Source organism: Doryrhamphus excisus, chromosome 4 (assembly GCF_030265055.1).
Source record: "Doryrhamphus excisus isolate RoL2022-K1 chromosome 4, RoL_Dexc_1.0, whole genome shotgun sequence".
In the NCBI taxonomy this organism is placed as follows: domain Eukaryota; kingdom Metazoa; phylum Chordata; class Actinopteri; order Syngnathiformes; family Syngnathidae; genus Doryrhamphus; species Doryrhamphus excisus.
Window position 1 is genome coordinate 19,209,966 of NC_080469.1, and position 14,888 is coordinate 19,224,853.

General features: G+C 43.4%; 3 protein-coding genes across 3 annotated transcripts in view; all 3 read left to right on the forward strand.

The window, feature by feature from the left end:
- The first annotated feature begins 414 nt into the window (after nucleotides 1-414).
- Nucleotides 415-3,536, forward strand: LOC131127617 (trichohyalin-like). Its single transcript, XM_058069677.1, has 3 exons — nucleotides 415-689; nucleotides 1,373-1,718; nucleotides 2,175-3,536. The coding sequence occupies exons 1-3, from the start codon at nucleotides 512-514 to the stop codon at nucleotides 2,677-2,679; spliced, it is 1,029 nt and encodes a 342-aa protein (XP_057925660.1). The 5' UTR covers nucleotides 415-511; the 3' UTR covers nucleotides 2,680-3,536.
- Nucleotides 3,537-3,615: 79 nt separating this feature from the next.
- Nucleotides 3,616-9,218, forward strand: LOC131127596 (RB-associated KRAB zinc finger protein-like). Its single transcript, XM_058069651.1, has 3 exons — nucleotides 3,616-4,002; nucleotides 5,400-5,858; nucleotides 7,658-9,218. Exons 1-3 carry the CDS (start codon nucleotides 3,750-3,752, stop codon nucleotides 8,482-8,484), a joined length of 1,539 nt encoding a protein of 512 aa, XP_057925634.1. The 5' UTR covers nucleotides 3,616-3,749; the 3' UTR covers nucleotides 8,485-9,218.
- A 167-nt stretch (nucleotides 9,219-9,385) lies between these two features.
- The window catches only part of LOC131127612 (oocyte zinc finger protein XlCOF8.4-like), a 6,027-nt gene continuing 524 nt past the window's right edge, over nucleotides 9,386-14,888 (forward strand). Inside the window, exons 1-2 of the mRNA XM_058069671.1 lie at nucleotides 9,386-9,623; nucleotides 13,852-14,888. The exon at nucleotides 13,852-14,888 is cut by the window's right edge and continues 524 nt beyond it. Coding sequence (XP_057925654.1) covers nucleotides 9,446-9,623; nucleotides 13,852-14,837 — 1,164 coding nt within the window. The 5' untranslated portion in view covers nucleotides 9,386-9,445 and the 3' untranslated portion in view covers nucleotides 14,838-14,888. The remainder of the gene's footprint in view (nucleotides 9,624-13,851) is intronic.

Below are 14,888 nucleotides of genomic sequence, written 5' to 3' on the forward strand. Positions count from 1 at the left end.
GTTTGTAAAATGAAAAATATTGCAAGAAGTAAATTGGTGGAGTTTGTATTATATTTTGAAAATTTGAAAAAAGGAAAAATCAGAAGTAATTTGCCAAGAATAAATTCAAAATCTAGAAAAAGGCTTCATTGAGCAAGAAAAAGTCATAATTTTATGAGAATAACGTGGAAAATTATAGTAGTCATTGTAGTACCAAGAAGATTAAATATTTAAAAAATAAGATCTTATTTTTATTAAAGTCGTAATATCATGAAAAAGATGAAGATTGATGAAGAAGATGAAGATTCCTGAAAAAGAAAATGCAAGTACTTGGGAATTGTGATTGTGACCTTACAGCAGCTCATTTTATCTTCAGCAGTGTTGAAAACCGCCGCTAGATGACAGCAGTGTGACTCAATTTGATGCTGCCGTGAAACCTCCATCGAAGAAGTCAAAGGAGGAAGCGATTAGCAAGGATTAGGGCGAAATAAACAAAGCCTGAAATAGAAGTCGCCGCTCCAAAACAGCCAAGATGCTGAAAGAGTTGGTGAAGGAGCGACTCATGGCGGCGGCCGATGAAATATTGGCGCTGTTTGAAAGAACGATAGCGTCCTACGAGGAGGAACTTTCTCGAACAAAAGAGGAGAAGGAGCGGCATCGGCGACAACTGGAATCTGTTTGTAAGACTCACATTGGGCTGCACGTCGACGGTACGTTCACGACCCCGTTACTTGGAACTTTGGCGCCGTGATTGCTGCGGCTGCGTACAAGAATCTTCAGCAGTAGCGTAGCGACAAACGATAAAACGATACGTTTCCTACTTTGGCCTTCAGTGGGGATTTCAGCGACCCCACCCCCCTCCCAAGACCACCACTCTAACGTCACAATTATACCAAAAACATAAACAATATACAAAATATGGTGTGTGTGCCCCCCCCCCTCATTTTTCTGTTGTTTTCACTCTTTTCGTAAAATTATGAGGTTAGTCTTTATTTTCATAATATAATCACCCCCCCCCAAAAAAATAAATATTATGTTTCTCATGATATTTACATTTTTTAATTTTATATCATTTTTTAATTTGATTTTTTTGAATGCCTGTCATTTAATATTTGATCTTTACGCTACTAAAATGACACCTCATAACATTAGCATGCTATTCCTATAAAATGACACATTTTGGGCGTGAGATTACACCTCAGTATTTTCTGCAGCTGCCAAAACTTTGGAGCAGAGATGTCAGCGGTAACACTGGAGCTTCACTGAGAAGCTCCACTGAGAAGCTCCCTGTTTTCACTGGAAGTCACCAAATTTTTCATGAGTGTCTAAAGGATACGTGAGGTTTTAGGCTGGTTATTTCACATGTCTGAGCTGAAGTGTTTATGCCCTGCAGACGTTGAACAGCTGATCGGTCTCCCTCAGTCCCCCCACGTTAAAGAGGAAGAAGAGGAACGAGAGTGTCTTCTCCTGGCGGAGGAGGCCGATCTCACCAAGTTGCCACTGACTGTTGTCTCCGTGAAGACTGAAGGCCTTGAAGATGGAGCAGAAGTGGACCACCTCTTAGCGCCGCTATCAGACAGCAGGGACATGACGTCTCGCTCCCTGGAGTCAGACATGGAGCTATCAGGGGAGGAGGTGGATGAACGCCGGATAAAGGAGCAGGAAGGTGACGTAGCAGCCTTCGAGGGACCAGGACCTATTGAAGGGGCTCCCCGTCTTCTGTGGACACAAAACCCAACGTAAGCTCCTGTTTTGGACATGTATCGGTTATTTTGGTCTTTCAAACTGTTTCTTCATACTCATGAGCGTACAGTGATTTATTTAACTAGAATGGAGCACATTTACTTGGGAATGGCTTGCACAATGGGCGATTTGTGCATGTTTTCATACGACTGTCTGTCTACACATTTCCCATACCTGACATCAGGCCAATACCAAGCAAAACATTCCATTCTATCAGCCAGCATCTCACATCTTTGATATTGATACCAGCACGTCCATGATGTCAGCCGGGAAAATATTGTCAAGCACGAACTTCCCGTGCGGGCACAAAAAAGTTTCAAAACTCCCACGGGGTGGAAACAAAAGTCATGGAACGGAAAAGAGCGTGCTCCTGATGGCGCTTTTCGCGTGTCGGACCGCAGTGCGCCATGGAAAATGTCTTACGGTACAATTCTTTTTTTCCTCAACTACAGACCCTACGGCGAGATGAATCCCGGAAGGCCAAAGCGGCAATCGTCTCCTGAAGCAGAGCGGGAATACGGGAAAAATGCCCCCAAGTCAAAGAAGACGCAAGCAGAGATCCAAAGAGAGTACAGGCTGAGGTTGAAAGCCGATGCTGACAGGTACCACAAGCAGAAGGAGCGCGACCAACTGCGGTGTCAGCTATGGCGGCTGAGTCGGTCCGAAGAACAGAAGGAACGTGAAAGGAAACTGGCAAAGGAAAGGTCGAGAAAGTACAGGCAGAGGAAAAAGGCATCGGGAAGCGCAACATCGAGAACGCCGAGCAAAAGGCCGACTAAATCTACACAGGGTCAGGTCCAGAAGTGGAGGGAGGCAAAAAGAACTCAAAGAGCATCGATGTCTGCTCAGGAGAGGAGAAGCGTAAATGAAAAGAGGAGACAAAAATATGCAGAGAAGAAGGCTGAGAAGGTCTGCAGAAGTTACCCCTGTGGAGGAAAAGACATGGCAGAAGTATGAAAATCTGTTGTGTGTATGCTAGCGGCCACGCCTCCACCCGCAGAGACAAAGGGCTCGCTCTGGTCATGCCGTTGTTCTGTGCTGAAAGCCTCTTCCTGTCTGTTTGACATGTGGAAGTATGTGCTGACACCCGGAAAACCATCCAGTCTGTCTTCATTTATTTGGTGATGGATCGATTTATGGTCCATGATGAATCTCAGCAGGTCTTGTGACACTCTGATCAGAGACCGCTTGGTTCTTGGCAAACCCCCAGTAATCCCATGGCAGCTTATCATCTCTGCGTTCCATTATAGCAGCAAAGCGCAACGAGATGATTCTTTGTCATCCTTCAATGTGGTTGGAAGTCGGCGTGGCACCACAGCATGAAAAAATATGTACATACGTACATAGACAGACATAATCCCTCCAGCGTGTTTTTCTTGTTGCTGTGTGTTTATATTGGTTTATTTTCTTATTTTGTTGCTTTTGTGGGGTTTTTTTCCCAACAAAAGTCTGTCAAGTGATGTTAAATGTTCTGTTGTCCATTCATTTGTTGAGTGTAATTATTTTTTCATTCTTTTCTGCATGTAAAATTTGAATTATTGTCCATAAAAAGTGTTTTTTGTTTACATTTATGGCTCTCTGGAGCAGATTTTTTACATTTCCATTATTTTCTGTGGGAAAATTTGCTTTGGTTAGAGTCCGTTTTGGTTTCAGTCGGACCTTCTGGAACGGACGAACGATTTTAACCAAGGCACCACTTGGAGTCATTGAACTGTCAGCACTTGTTATTCATTTAAAAGCCACAGTATTCGGGTGTTATATATGATATGTGTTGAATATGGGAATCAGTCACGCCTTAACTGTAAGGGACATTTGATGAGGCATAAATAAATAGCATTTAGGAATGGCTTGTTGTTGGAATATGCTTATTTCAACTACAAACCATCCAGGGACGATGTCAATAATTTAAACATCGAAAAAAATTATGGGGACTCATCTTGAGCAGACTTCAATACCGTCGCAAGATGGCAGCGGTGTGACGCAATGGGCGTTCAAGCGGCCGTAAAGCAGCCATTGAAGACGGGAAAATGCGGAAGTCGGCAGGAGGAGGAAAAACAAGGCAGAAGTTAGCAACCTTTTCCCGTGTGGTTTCAGTCACCAAAATGTTGAAAGAGTTGGTGAAGGAGCGACTCATGGCGGCAGCCGACGAAATATTCGCTCTGTTTGAAAGAACGATAGCGTCCTACGAGGAGGAACTTTGTCGAACAAAAGAGGAGAACGAGCGGCAAAGACGACAACTGGAAGCTGTTAGCAAGACTCGAACGGTGCTACACATCGTCGGTATGTTGACGTATTCACTTTCTGTCGCTTATGGTGTGGTTAAAATAGTCGGACACACGAATGTATTCCTTGTATTCCTCCTGCGTGAGGAGGGATTATAGCCCCCCCCCCCCTCCCAAAGGCGCCCCCCACATGGAGTTGTTTCCCCTTCAGACTACAAATATACCGAAAAAATGGCATTTGTGTGTTCTTGGTTTTGGATTACTTTTGTGTTAATTAACTTCATGTACAGAGCGACTGTTTTTTGGCACACTTCTCGATGTGAAAACATTTGACCTTTCACAAACAAACTCTGCTTTTATGAACCTTCTATGGACCTTTAATCTCTGTAGATTAATCCGGTCCAGATTTGAGTAGTCTAAACCAAGTAGTTTTCAAAGTGGACGAGGTCTAATATGGACTACGGGCGGAAAATGTAGAAAACAGGACCTTTTTTGCATTTTCACAAATACGTAAATTGTGTTTTTATCAACCTTTTGTTCTCTTGGGTGATCCAGTCCAGGTTGAGAGTTTGAGGCCTTGTGTTTTTCAAAGTGAACCAGATCTAATATGGACACGTTTAAATGTGCGTTTATTGGTTTTCACAAATACAGTAAAGATTTCACAAATCACAAACTGTGTTTTCATGAATACGTGCGGCCTGTAGGTTAATCCAGTTCAGATTTGTGAAGTCTAGATCTAGTGGTTTTTCAAAGTGGACCGGGTCTAATGTGGACAAGTTGCAAAAAAAGAAAAAAAAAAACATCTAATTGCGCCTTTATGGCATTTTCACACGTAAGTTTGACAAATCAGCGTGTCAGCTATGTTTTATCTGAAATGGCTCAAATGTTATTGCATTAAGAAGTGAGACAAAAAGGTGGAAGGACCTGGGGCAGACCTAGGACACGCTGGAGGGATTACGCCTCAGAGCTGGTCTGGGGAAGGAGCTGGAGGAGGTGGACGGGGGAGGCTGCTTCCCCCGGGACTAGCGATGGAAGGACGGCAGGATGGAAGGATGGACAAACACACTCCACCTTACACTTCCCTTGTGTCGAACTGGAAGCCAGCTTCAGCGTGGTCTGTTTTGGAACATGTGGACATGGCTGCCCTGTGCGGACCCCCACCCGACCCGCCTTAAGAAGAACATTTTGGAGATCTTTCCAGAACTACTTTGTGATGATGAATGTTATTATGAATTTGTGCAAATAAAAAACCGAAACGTCCCCGTTTGCAGCGGTTGGTTGCTTCCAGACTTTGACTTAATATATAATATTAATAAAATCATATCATATACAAAGAGCTCAAGCCAAAAATCAGTATGCGGATCAAAAAGATCTGCTGTGGCCACTCCGTAATCAGGAAAAGCAGAAAGAAACAAATCATTGAATATGCTTGAACTAGTTGTTTGTGTCCCGCAGGCGCCCAGCAGCTGTTCGGTCGTCAAGAAGAAGAAGAAGAAGGGGGTGGGGGCGCCACAGGATCCGCAGAGGATCCACAGCCCGCCTACGTTAAAGAGGAGGAAGAGGAAGTCTGGACCACTCAGGAGGGAAAGTGTCTTCTGTGGCCCGAGGAAACTGATCCCACAAAGCTGCAACCGACTGGTGTCTCTGTGAAGACGGAAGCGCTTGATGACAAACCTGCGTCCTCAAGTGAGGAGAACAGAGGGGCGGAGCCTCCGCGCAGTAGCTCACCACGGCACATGACATCAAAAGCTGAAGGAGACCACCTCTTCGCTCCGCTCTTAGACAGTGATGACGGAACGTCTCAGCATCCAGAGGACGACACCCGGGAACCTTTGAGCAGCGACACAGACCGTGAAGGCCATGCAAGGACTCACACTGACGATAAACGCTCTGAGTGCTCTCAAAAGAAGACAGGTAAAGAACGATTTACCTGCTCCGTTTGTGCTAAAACGTATTCGTTTAAGAGCGATTTGACTCGACACATGCAGATGCACACCGGAGAGCAACCATTTCGATGCTCCGTTTGTGATAAAAGATTCACTCAAAACGTTACAATGGTGTCACACATGAGAGTGCATACAGAAGAAAAACCTTTTAGTTGCTCAAAATGCAGTAAAAGATTCTCTCGAAAGTCCAGCATCATCACGCACGTCAAAACGCACTTGGCGGAAAAACCTTTTAGTTGCTCGCTGTGCCGTAAAGGATTCACTCAAAAAGCACACTTGGTGTCGCACAACAGGACTCACACGGGAGAAAAACCGTTTAGATGCGCAGTTTGCGACAGGAGATTCTCTCACCACTCATCTATGGTCTCCCACGTGCGGACGCACACGGGAGAAAAACCTTTTAGTTGCTCATTTTGCGGAACAAGATTTACTCAGAGGGCACACATGCTGTCACACTTGAAAACGCACACCGGTGAAAAACCGTTCAGCTGCTCAATCTGTGGGAAAAGCTTCTCTTATAAGAAAACGTACACGGCACACATGCACACACACAAAGGAGGATTGTTTTAGGTTGATGAGCATCCCCTGCTTCAGCTTTACTTTTCAAAGCTCAACGATACATGAAAAGGAAACGCTTCCTTTGAAGGGCCGATTATGTCCGCAGTCGCCACCCCCTAGCTCCGTCCCTTCAGAGGACAAACAGACTTTTTGTTGTTTTAGTGAATTTTCTAACCCTCCCTTATGTCTCACATGTATAAGGCAGACTTTTCCGAGGACAGCTGGTCACAGAAAAGCATCAGGTGGATTCCGACACAATAAAATGCTCAGAAAGGGGAGACCAAGATTGGCCGCATGCGGTCGTTCGGGGGGAATCTCAGGCAGGGGGGGTCCAAATGATTTCCCAGTGAGGGCCACATCGTGAAAAATGCAAGGATGCAAGTTTTCCACTTGGATGTTTTGTAAATATGCAAAGACATTGTTTTTATTCTTCACTTAAAAGCAGAATCTCTGCTTTGTCGTCCTGCAGGGGACATATATATGTCCCAGCAACTCTGTTGGTGGTTATTTTCCAAATATTCCAAATATTAAAAGAAACCAGAAATATATTACTTTATTCCTATAGTATTCCAATATTTCCCCAAGCGGTCTTTCCGTTGACTTTGTTTTCTTTGTTTCTGACTGAATATTTCAACTCTGCCACTAAAACGGTATCATTTTCACTCGTATGACCACTTTATTCTCCTACAATTCATATTTTGACACTTTTTTTTCAATTTTCCACCTTCAACTTTAAATTTATCTTGTAGTTTGGACTTTATCCCCGAAAAAAGACTTTCCTCGATAGACATTTTCTTTTTTTTTTTGCTGTTTTTTAATTTTTCCAATATCTTGCTCATAATAAGACTTTTTTTCTTGAATATTTCAACTCTAGTCTACGCAACTAAAATGACCAACTGTGTTTTTGTAAGTCTTGGGAGTCCAGGTTTGAGAGGTCTAAGCCTCGTGGTTTTCAAAGTGGACCAGGCCTAACGTAGACTCCAGGCTGGAGACACAGGAAGCTCTACCTTTTATCGCCTTTTCACAAGTAGAATAAAGGTTCCACAAATCACAAACTGTGTTTGTGTGAGTCTTTGGGTTGGGGTCTGTCGTTGAATCCAGTCCAGGTTTGAGAAGTCTGAGCTTAGTGGTTTTCAAAGTGGACCAGGTCTAATCAGGACCAGAGGCTGATTAATACTTAACTGTGTTTGTGTTGCTTGTGTCCCGAAGATGTCAGACGGCCAGTTGGTCGTCAAGAAGAACGCCCGCCTGCGACACATCAGGAGGATCCCCAGCCCTTCTGTGTGAAAGAGGAAGAGGAGGAACTCTGGTCCGCTCGGGGGGAAGAGTGTCTTCTCTGGCCGCAGGAGGCTGACGTCACCGAGCTGCCACTGACTGTTGTCTGTGTGAAGACTGAAGATCAAGAAGACAAACCGCAGGCACGATCAGATAGTGACGACACTGAGGATGATGACTGGGACGACCCCCAAGAACCTTTGAGCAGCGACGCGGACCCTGAAGGTGACATGAGGACTGGCGCTGACGGCAAACGCTCCAAATGTTGTAAAAAGCGGACGGGTAAAGAACGCTTCACTTGCGAAGTTTGCGGTGAAAGCTTTTCCTTTAAGAGCTATTTGACTCGACACCTGCGGATACACACAGGAGAAAAACCCTTCAGCTGTGCAGTTTGTGGCGAACGATTCGCTCAAAAGTCCAACATGACCACGCACATGAGGAAGCACACGGGGGAAAAACCTTTCAGTTGTTCCATTTGCGGGGAAAGATTCTCTCGGAAGTACACGATGAGCATGCACATGGTGACGCACACGGGAGAAAAACCCTTTCAATGTGCGGTTTGCGGCGAACGATTCGCTCAGAAGTCAAACGTGAAGGCGCACATGAGGACGCACACGGGAGAAAAACCTTTTAGCTGTCCGGTTTGTGGCGAGAGATTCGCTCACAAGTCGAACATGCTAAAACACGCTAGGACGCATGCGTCAGTTGGCTCCGTTCATGGCCAAGGTTCGCCTATGGTGAGGATAAGCGGCGGAAAATGAATGAACGAATCATCCCAGCGTCATGTCCAACCTGATCATCTGCTGATCCCAGATTGGGGGGGCAAATCTAAGGATCCGGGAGCCATATGCTGAGATGTTTTTTTTTTTTTTGATCTTTAAAGAACAGCCTGGCTCTCAGCTTCGTTAGGGTGATAAAGCGTATTATTGATATGTCTTTTTACATTCGTATTTATTTTTTGTCTTACAGGTTTCTATATGCTCATAATATTTTTACATCACATTTCCCCCCTCTTTATGCTCATATTTTAGCTTTACTGTTGTAATATTTGTAATATTGCAATACCAACATTTCTGTTTACCAGAATATGAGTTTCAAAATATAACATTTTTAGCCATTAATATTTCAACTTTATGCTACTTTTTCCTCCTAATATAATGACTTTTTCCCGACGTTTTCATTTGAGTTTTCCTCTTTCTTGTATTTTTGAATGTGCCGCAATCATAACGTCTTAGTGAAACATAAACATAAGCGAATATTGGGTCCGCTTGAGAATCCATCCACATGTCAGTGTAAACAAGTCCTACAGAAACAGTAATACATCTTAACATTCATCAATTTAACATCATAATTCACTTATATGTAAAATTGGACTCAACGCTCGCTCTTATGGCAGCTAAAATTAAAGTTATTATTTTAAACTGCAGGAGTGTGCATGATTCGTTATGGAAAGGAGTTTGTATTGTCTGAGCTTTTTATCTTATAGTAAAAAAAAGGCCACTTAAAAAATAAACACGATTCCGATTGTGTGACCTCTTCGCTCTTCTCTCTTCCTCGGTCGCCATGTTGAGCAGTCTTCAATATCGCCGCAAGATGGCAGCCGCCGTGACGTCACGAATGCTTGCGCTGCCGTAAAGTCTCGATCGAAGAAGAATGGAAGAATCCAAGTTCGAAGAGACGGCTAACTTAGCAACACTCGGTGTGTGTCCGGTGGAGTCGAACATGTTGAGGGACCTGATAAGGGAGCGACTCATGGCGGCAGCTGATGAAATATTCGGCCTGCTCGAAAGAACGATGGCGTCCTACGAGGAGGAACTTTGTCGAACGAAAGAACAGAACGAGCGACAACGACGACAACTGGAAGGTGCTAGCAAGACTCACACCGGGCGACGAATCGAGGGTATGTTCACCATGAGGTCTTTAAACGCACCTTCGTCTTCTAATAAGATCTCGATGGCGAAAGCTTTGACCAAAAAAACGTTTTTTGAGGAGAAAATATATTGTTCCCGAAACATGGGAGTATGGTTAGTAAACATTATTCGAATCCTCTCGACATGAACACCTTTATACTGCATTACCTACGTTTGTACACTAGAAAAACAAGACACACAAAACCTGTTTGCCACCTTCCAAATACACGTTTTAACATGATTAGAGCCCTCTAGACATGAAATAACACCCCTATAGTCACCATTACACTCCTCTTAGCCAATATAGTCGACAAAACAAGACACACAAAACTTGTTTACCACCTTCAAAAAACAGTTTTAACATGATTAGAGCCCTCTAGACATGAAATAACACCCCTATAGTCACATTTATATTATGTTGAGGAGAAAGATAAAATCATTGAGCTGAAAATGACAATGGATGACATGAATCAGAACACAGGGATGAATGACATCATAGTAACAGGGCTGAGGATGAAACCCAGGTCTTATGCCAGTCCAGTCAGGAAAGGGGAGGAAGCAGACCAAACGGATGGTGTAGTGCAGGGGTGTCAAAGTCAAATGGATGGAGGGCCAAATAAAACATTTGGCCACAAGCCGAGGGCCGGACTGTCCAATCTTCATTAAAACCAAAATTTAACCTACTGAAAACATAACAAATATATTACAATATGATTGGATAAATAAAGCAATATTTTCTTCATTTTTAATTTCAGCAGGCACAAAATACAAATGTCCTTTATATAAAAAACTCATAACATAAATGAAGTGATATTATTTAAGGCACCATCAGTATATTCTCTCATTTAGCAAAAATGGGCTGAATTTAGGCAACTTCAAAGAAATAAATAATAAACAATTTTCTATCATTCACTCAACTGAAATAATTAAAAAGAAATATTGCCTCAAAATACAATAAAAAATCTTTTGTCTGGGCAAAGTTCGTCACAGACTTTAAGCATACAGTTTTTGATAAAACCCCCCTCTGTAAATGGCCGGGCTGATTTAGCGATCTCCTCTGCCAAAATAAAACTGGCCTTGACAGCAGCCTCGCTTTGTGACTGGGCTTTTCTGAACAGACTCTGTCGAGATTTGAGGCCTCGTTTTAATTCCTCGACCTTCTGTAGCCTTTGTTCCATGTCCAGAATCTTGTTTTTGTCTGTGTGTTTTGTTTCATGATGCCGTCTCATATTATATTCTTTCATCACCGCCACACTTTCTCCACATAGAAGACACACAGGTTTTCCAGCTACCTCTGTGAACATGTACTCCAACTCCCACCTTGTTTGAAAGCCCCTGTTTTCACCGTCCACCTTCCGTTTTGCCACTGTTGATGGGTATCTGTAAATTAACTTTTGCTGTTATGCTAATGACTGATGCTGAATGACTGCTGAATAAATTAAGCCGCCTCCCGCTGTGCTCCCGCTCGCGCGTCCCTGTTGCATTGTGGGAAATGTAGTACAGTTTATCTGCGGGCCGAATCTAATAATAGATTAATATCATCACGCGGGCCAGGTAAAACCCTCTCGCGGGCCTTGACTCTGACATATGTGGTGTAGTGTGTGGTTGGTTTGCTAACATTTAAGAGATCGATGTTGACATCCAGTCCATGGACTCGACCCGCTGTATGGCAGGAACAGAACCACGGCCGTCGTCGTCGTCAAGTTCACTAACAGGAAATCCAAGACCACTGTAATGAAGCAGAGAGGAAGCTGAAAGGTACAAACGTCTTCATGAATGAGCACCTACAAACAACTACACCAAAGTGGTAAAGAATATGTCAGTTGCTATTGACAATATCTTAGAATGCATTACTTATTGGCATTTGTAAAGAAAAAGCAAAGACATGTTGTTTATAGAGAATAGAAAGGGATTCCAAAACAGAGAACAAGGGAGGAATGGAATGAAACTATAGAACGGAATCCTAATTCTATGTTTCTGACAAATGTAACAAAAAAGGAAATCAACTGAAATTGTCAAAAATTGTAAAGCAAAAACATCATCTGGTTGTCAATGAATCCAAATGGAAAGTATAAAAACGGTAATCAATGAGATCGGAGATCGCCGTCGTAGATCAGTCATTTATCTTTTCATACCGGAAGATTCCCCCAAGAAATCAAAACGGCTGAGGTTGTTCCAATTATTAAAAATGGAGACAAACACCAATTTACAAACTCCTGCAAAAAAATGAAAAATATTTCAATATTGAACAAAGTAAAATTTGTTCTCAATCAGTTATCACTCCACACTCTATTGCTCTCTGGTTCTACCATATCTTACTAATTGTGTGGAAATATGGGCTAATAACTTTTCAAAACAATCTTCACTCGCTTAATGTACTGCAAAAAAGGTCTGTAAGGATAATTCATAATGCCGCCTACAGAGAACATACTAACTCCTTATTTCTAAAATCACAAATACTTCAACTTGCTGATGTAGTTCATCTTCAAACAGCTAAAATAATGCATAAGGCTAAAAATAACCAATTACCTAAAAATGTCATCCAATACTTCTCTACAAGAGAGGAGAAATATGATCTCAGGGAAGAACTAAATGTGAAACACTTATATAGGACTACGTTAAAAAGCCATAGCATTTCAGTATGTGGAATCAAACTATGGAATGGATTGAGTAAGACCCTCAAACAATGCACAACAATGAGCCAATTCAAGAAACAATACAAGCAGTTGATGTTTGCTAAATACAAGGATGAAGAGTCTTGAACCAGTCATGATGTGCTATATATATCACTATATTGACACTTACTATGGTACCCATTATGTCATTGGATGGCTATATCACCTCATACTTCAGTACGAGACAAAAAATTACAAAATTTAAAAATTCAAAAAAACAACAACCTTAAACTGTATTATGGAAAGCAGGAAGTGAACAAATGTAACAGTTACTGATTGTAAAAGTACCAGATGGAGGGGTAGGATTTAATAAGCTTTGCTTCTTCCTACTCCTTTTGGACATGTGGAACTGTGAACTGATTATGGGATGCATTCAATTGTAATCTGATGCATGTTCAAATGAAATAAAACCATTACCATTCTGTAAAATGATGCAGAAGCTATTCAACAACAGGTTGGATGCATTTATCCATGCCAGTGAATTCCTATCAGGAAGTCAGTACGGATGCGGAGCTAACATTTCCACTTCTATGCCGCTGATTAAAATAAAAATTACAGACGGCGGTTCCCAACCCACGGACCGTCTCGTGTTCCCACGACTCCCCAGCAGCCAGCAGAGGATTAGTATGTCACTGTTTGCTGTGTGTGGTAAAAGGTAGCATGCTAGCATGAATGGACGTGAGTTTGCACACATTATTATATATTAGGGTGGGAGAAAGTGAGATGGCGCCTTCAAGGACCGTCTAACAAAGTGGGACTGGTCACCGCATGCAACAAACAACGTAAACATGCAAAAACTTTGGAACTATTTGTAGCTATGATATAAAATATGATAATGTTTCCGTAAAATGTGATGTCGTTATTTACAAATGTCCTGTGTGTATTTCTTTAAGTCTATCACTGCACCTGAAATAAACAATTTCGTGTTAAAATGCCTGCTATTGCTGCCTTTCTTAAAGGGACCTATGATGCTTTTTCCACTTTTTTGAGCTATGGATGACGTTAGAATGTTGGATCCTGGTCTTAGACGTTTCAGATCATGAGGTTTACGTATTTGGAAGTGATCCCTGAAGACATCTGGGATGGCTCTGAATGCTCGCTTTCAGAGGGTGTGGTAAAACTAGACGCGTGTGTTGTCACACATGGGCGGGCTTCCTTTATATGGCCGTGGCGGTAGGCCCGATACGCTCTCTGGCCTCCCCCGAGCTCTGCTACCATGTTTAGCGAGCGCGCGTGTAGCGGCTCTATAGGAGTCCACAAGTCAATACAAAGGGCCCAAAAAGGAATCATTGGTCCCCTTTAAGATATGGTACACCGACATTTCGTTTTATATTCACCTCTAGGTTTTATTTTATACTTACTGACATGAATTATATCTCCACCAAGACTGACTCAAATGTGACTACATTTTCATTCAAAAAACTAAATCATATGGAATATGCTTTATTTGAAAGCTGGATATTATATACGTTATATGGCCTATATGATATTTAACATGACTAGACTTGAGCTAAAATGTGTTTGTGTCGCTGGTGTCACGCAGACGTCCAGCAGCTGGTTGCTGCTCAAGGAGTTTCCCTTCAGCCGCAGTGGGGCCGCTCTGCTTTGAAGCGGGAGGATCCCCGGCCCCCCAGCGTTAAAAAGGAAGAGGGTCCCCGGCCCCCCAGCGTTAAAAAGGAAGAGGGTCCTCGGCCCCCCAGTGTTAAAAAGGAAGAGGGTCCCCGGCCCCCCAGCGTTAAAGAGGAAGAGGATCCCCGGCCCCCTAGCGTTAAAAAGGAAGAGGGTCCCCAGCCCCCCAACGTTACAGAGGAAGAGGGTCCCCAGGCCCCCAACGTTACAGAGGAAGAGGGTCCCCAGGCCCCCAACGTTAAAGAGAAAGAGGGTCCCCAGCCCCCCCACGTTAAAGAGGAAGATGAGGAGCTAAGCATCAGTCGGGAGGGAGAGTGTCTTCTCGGGCCGGAGGAGGCCGATCTCACTGAGCTGCCAATCACCGGTGTCTCTGTGAAGACGGACGGCCAAGAAGAGAAACCACGAGCAGACCACCTCTTGGCTCCGCTATCAGATCGTGACGCCACACCTCCTGAGGCCCAAGAACCTTTGAGCAGCGGCGATGTTTGGACTCACACTGGCAACAAACGCCCTGAATGCTCACGAACGGAGACGGGTAAAAAGCGCTTGACCTGCTCGGTTTGCGGCGAGAGCTTTTCTTTTAAGAGCTATTTGACCCGACACATGTGGACACACACGGGAGAAAAACCGTACAGCTGCTCAGTTTGCGGTAAAAGATTCCCTCGCAAGTCAAACAGCGTGAGACACATGAGGACTCACACGGGAGAAAAACCTTTTCGCTGTGCATTTTGTGGTAAAGGATTCTCTCAGAATACGGTCATGATATCACACATGAGGACGCACACTGGAGAAAAACCCTTTAGTTGCTCATTTTGTGGGAAAAGATTCTCTCGTAAGGCGTATGTGGTGTCACACATGAGAACGCACACGGCAGAAAAACCATACTCTTGTTCACTTTGAGTTAAATCGTTCACACAGCACACCAACGTCTTGTGGGTAGGATATCAAAAC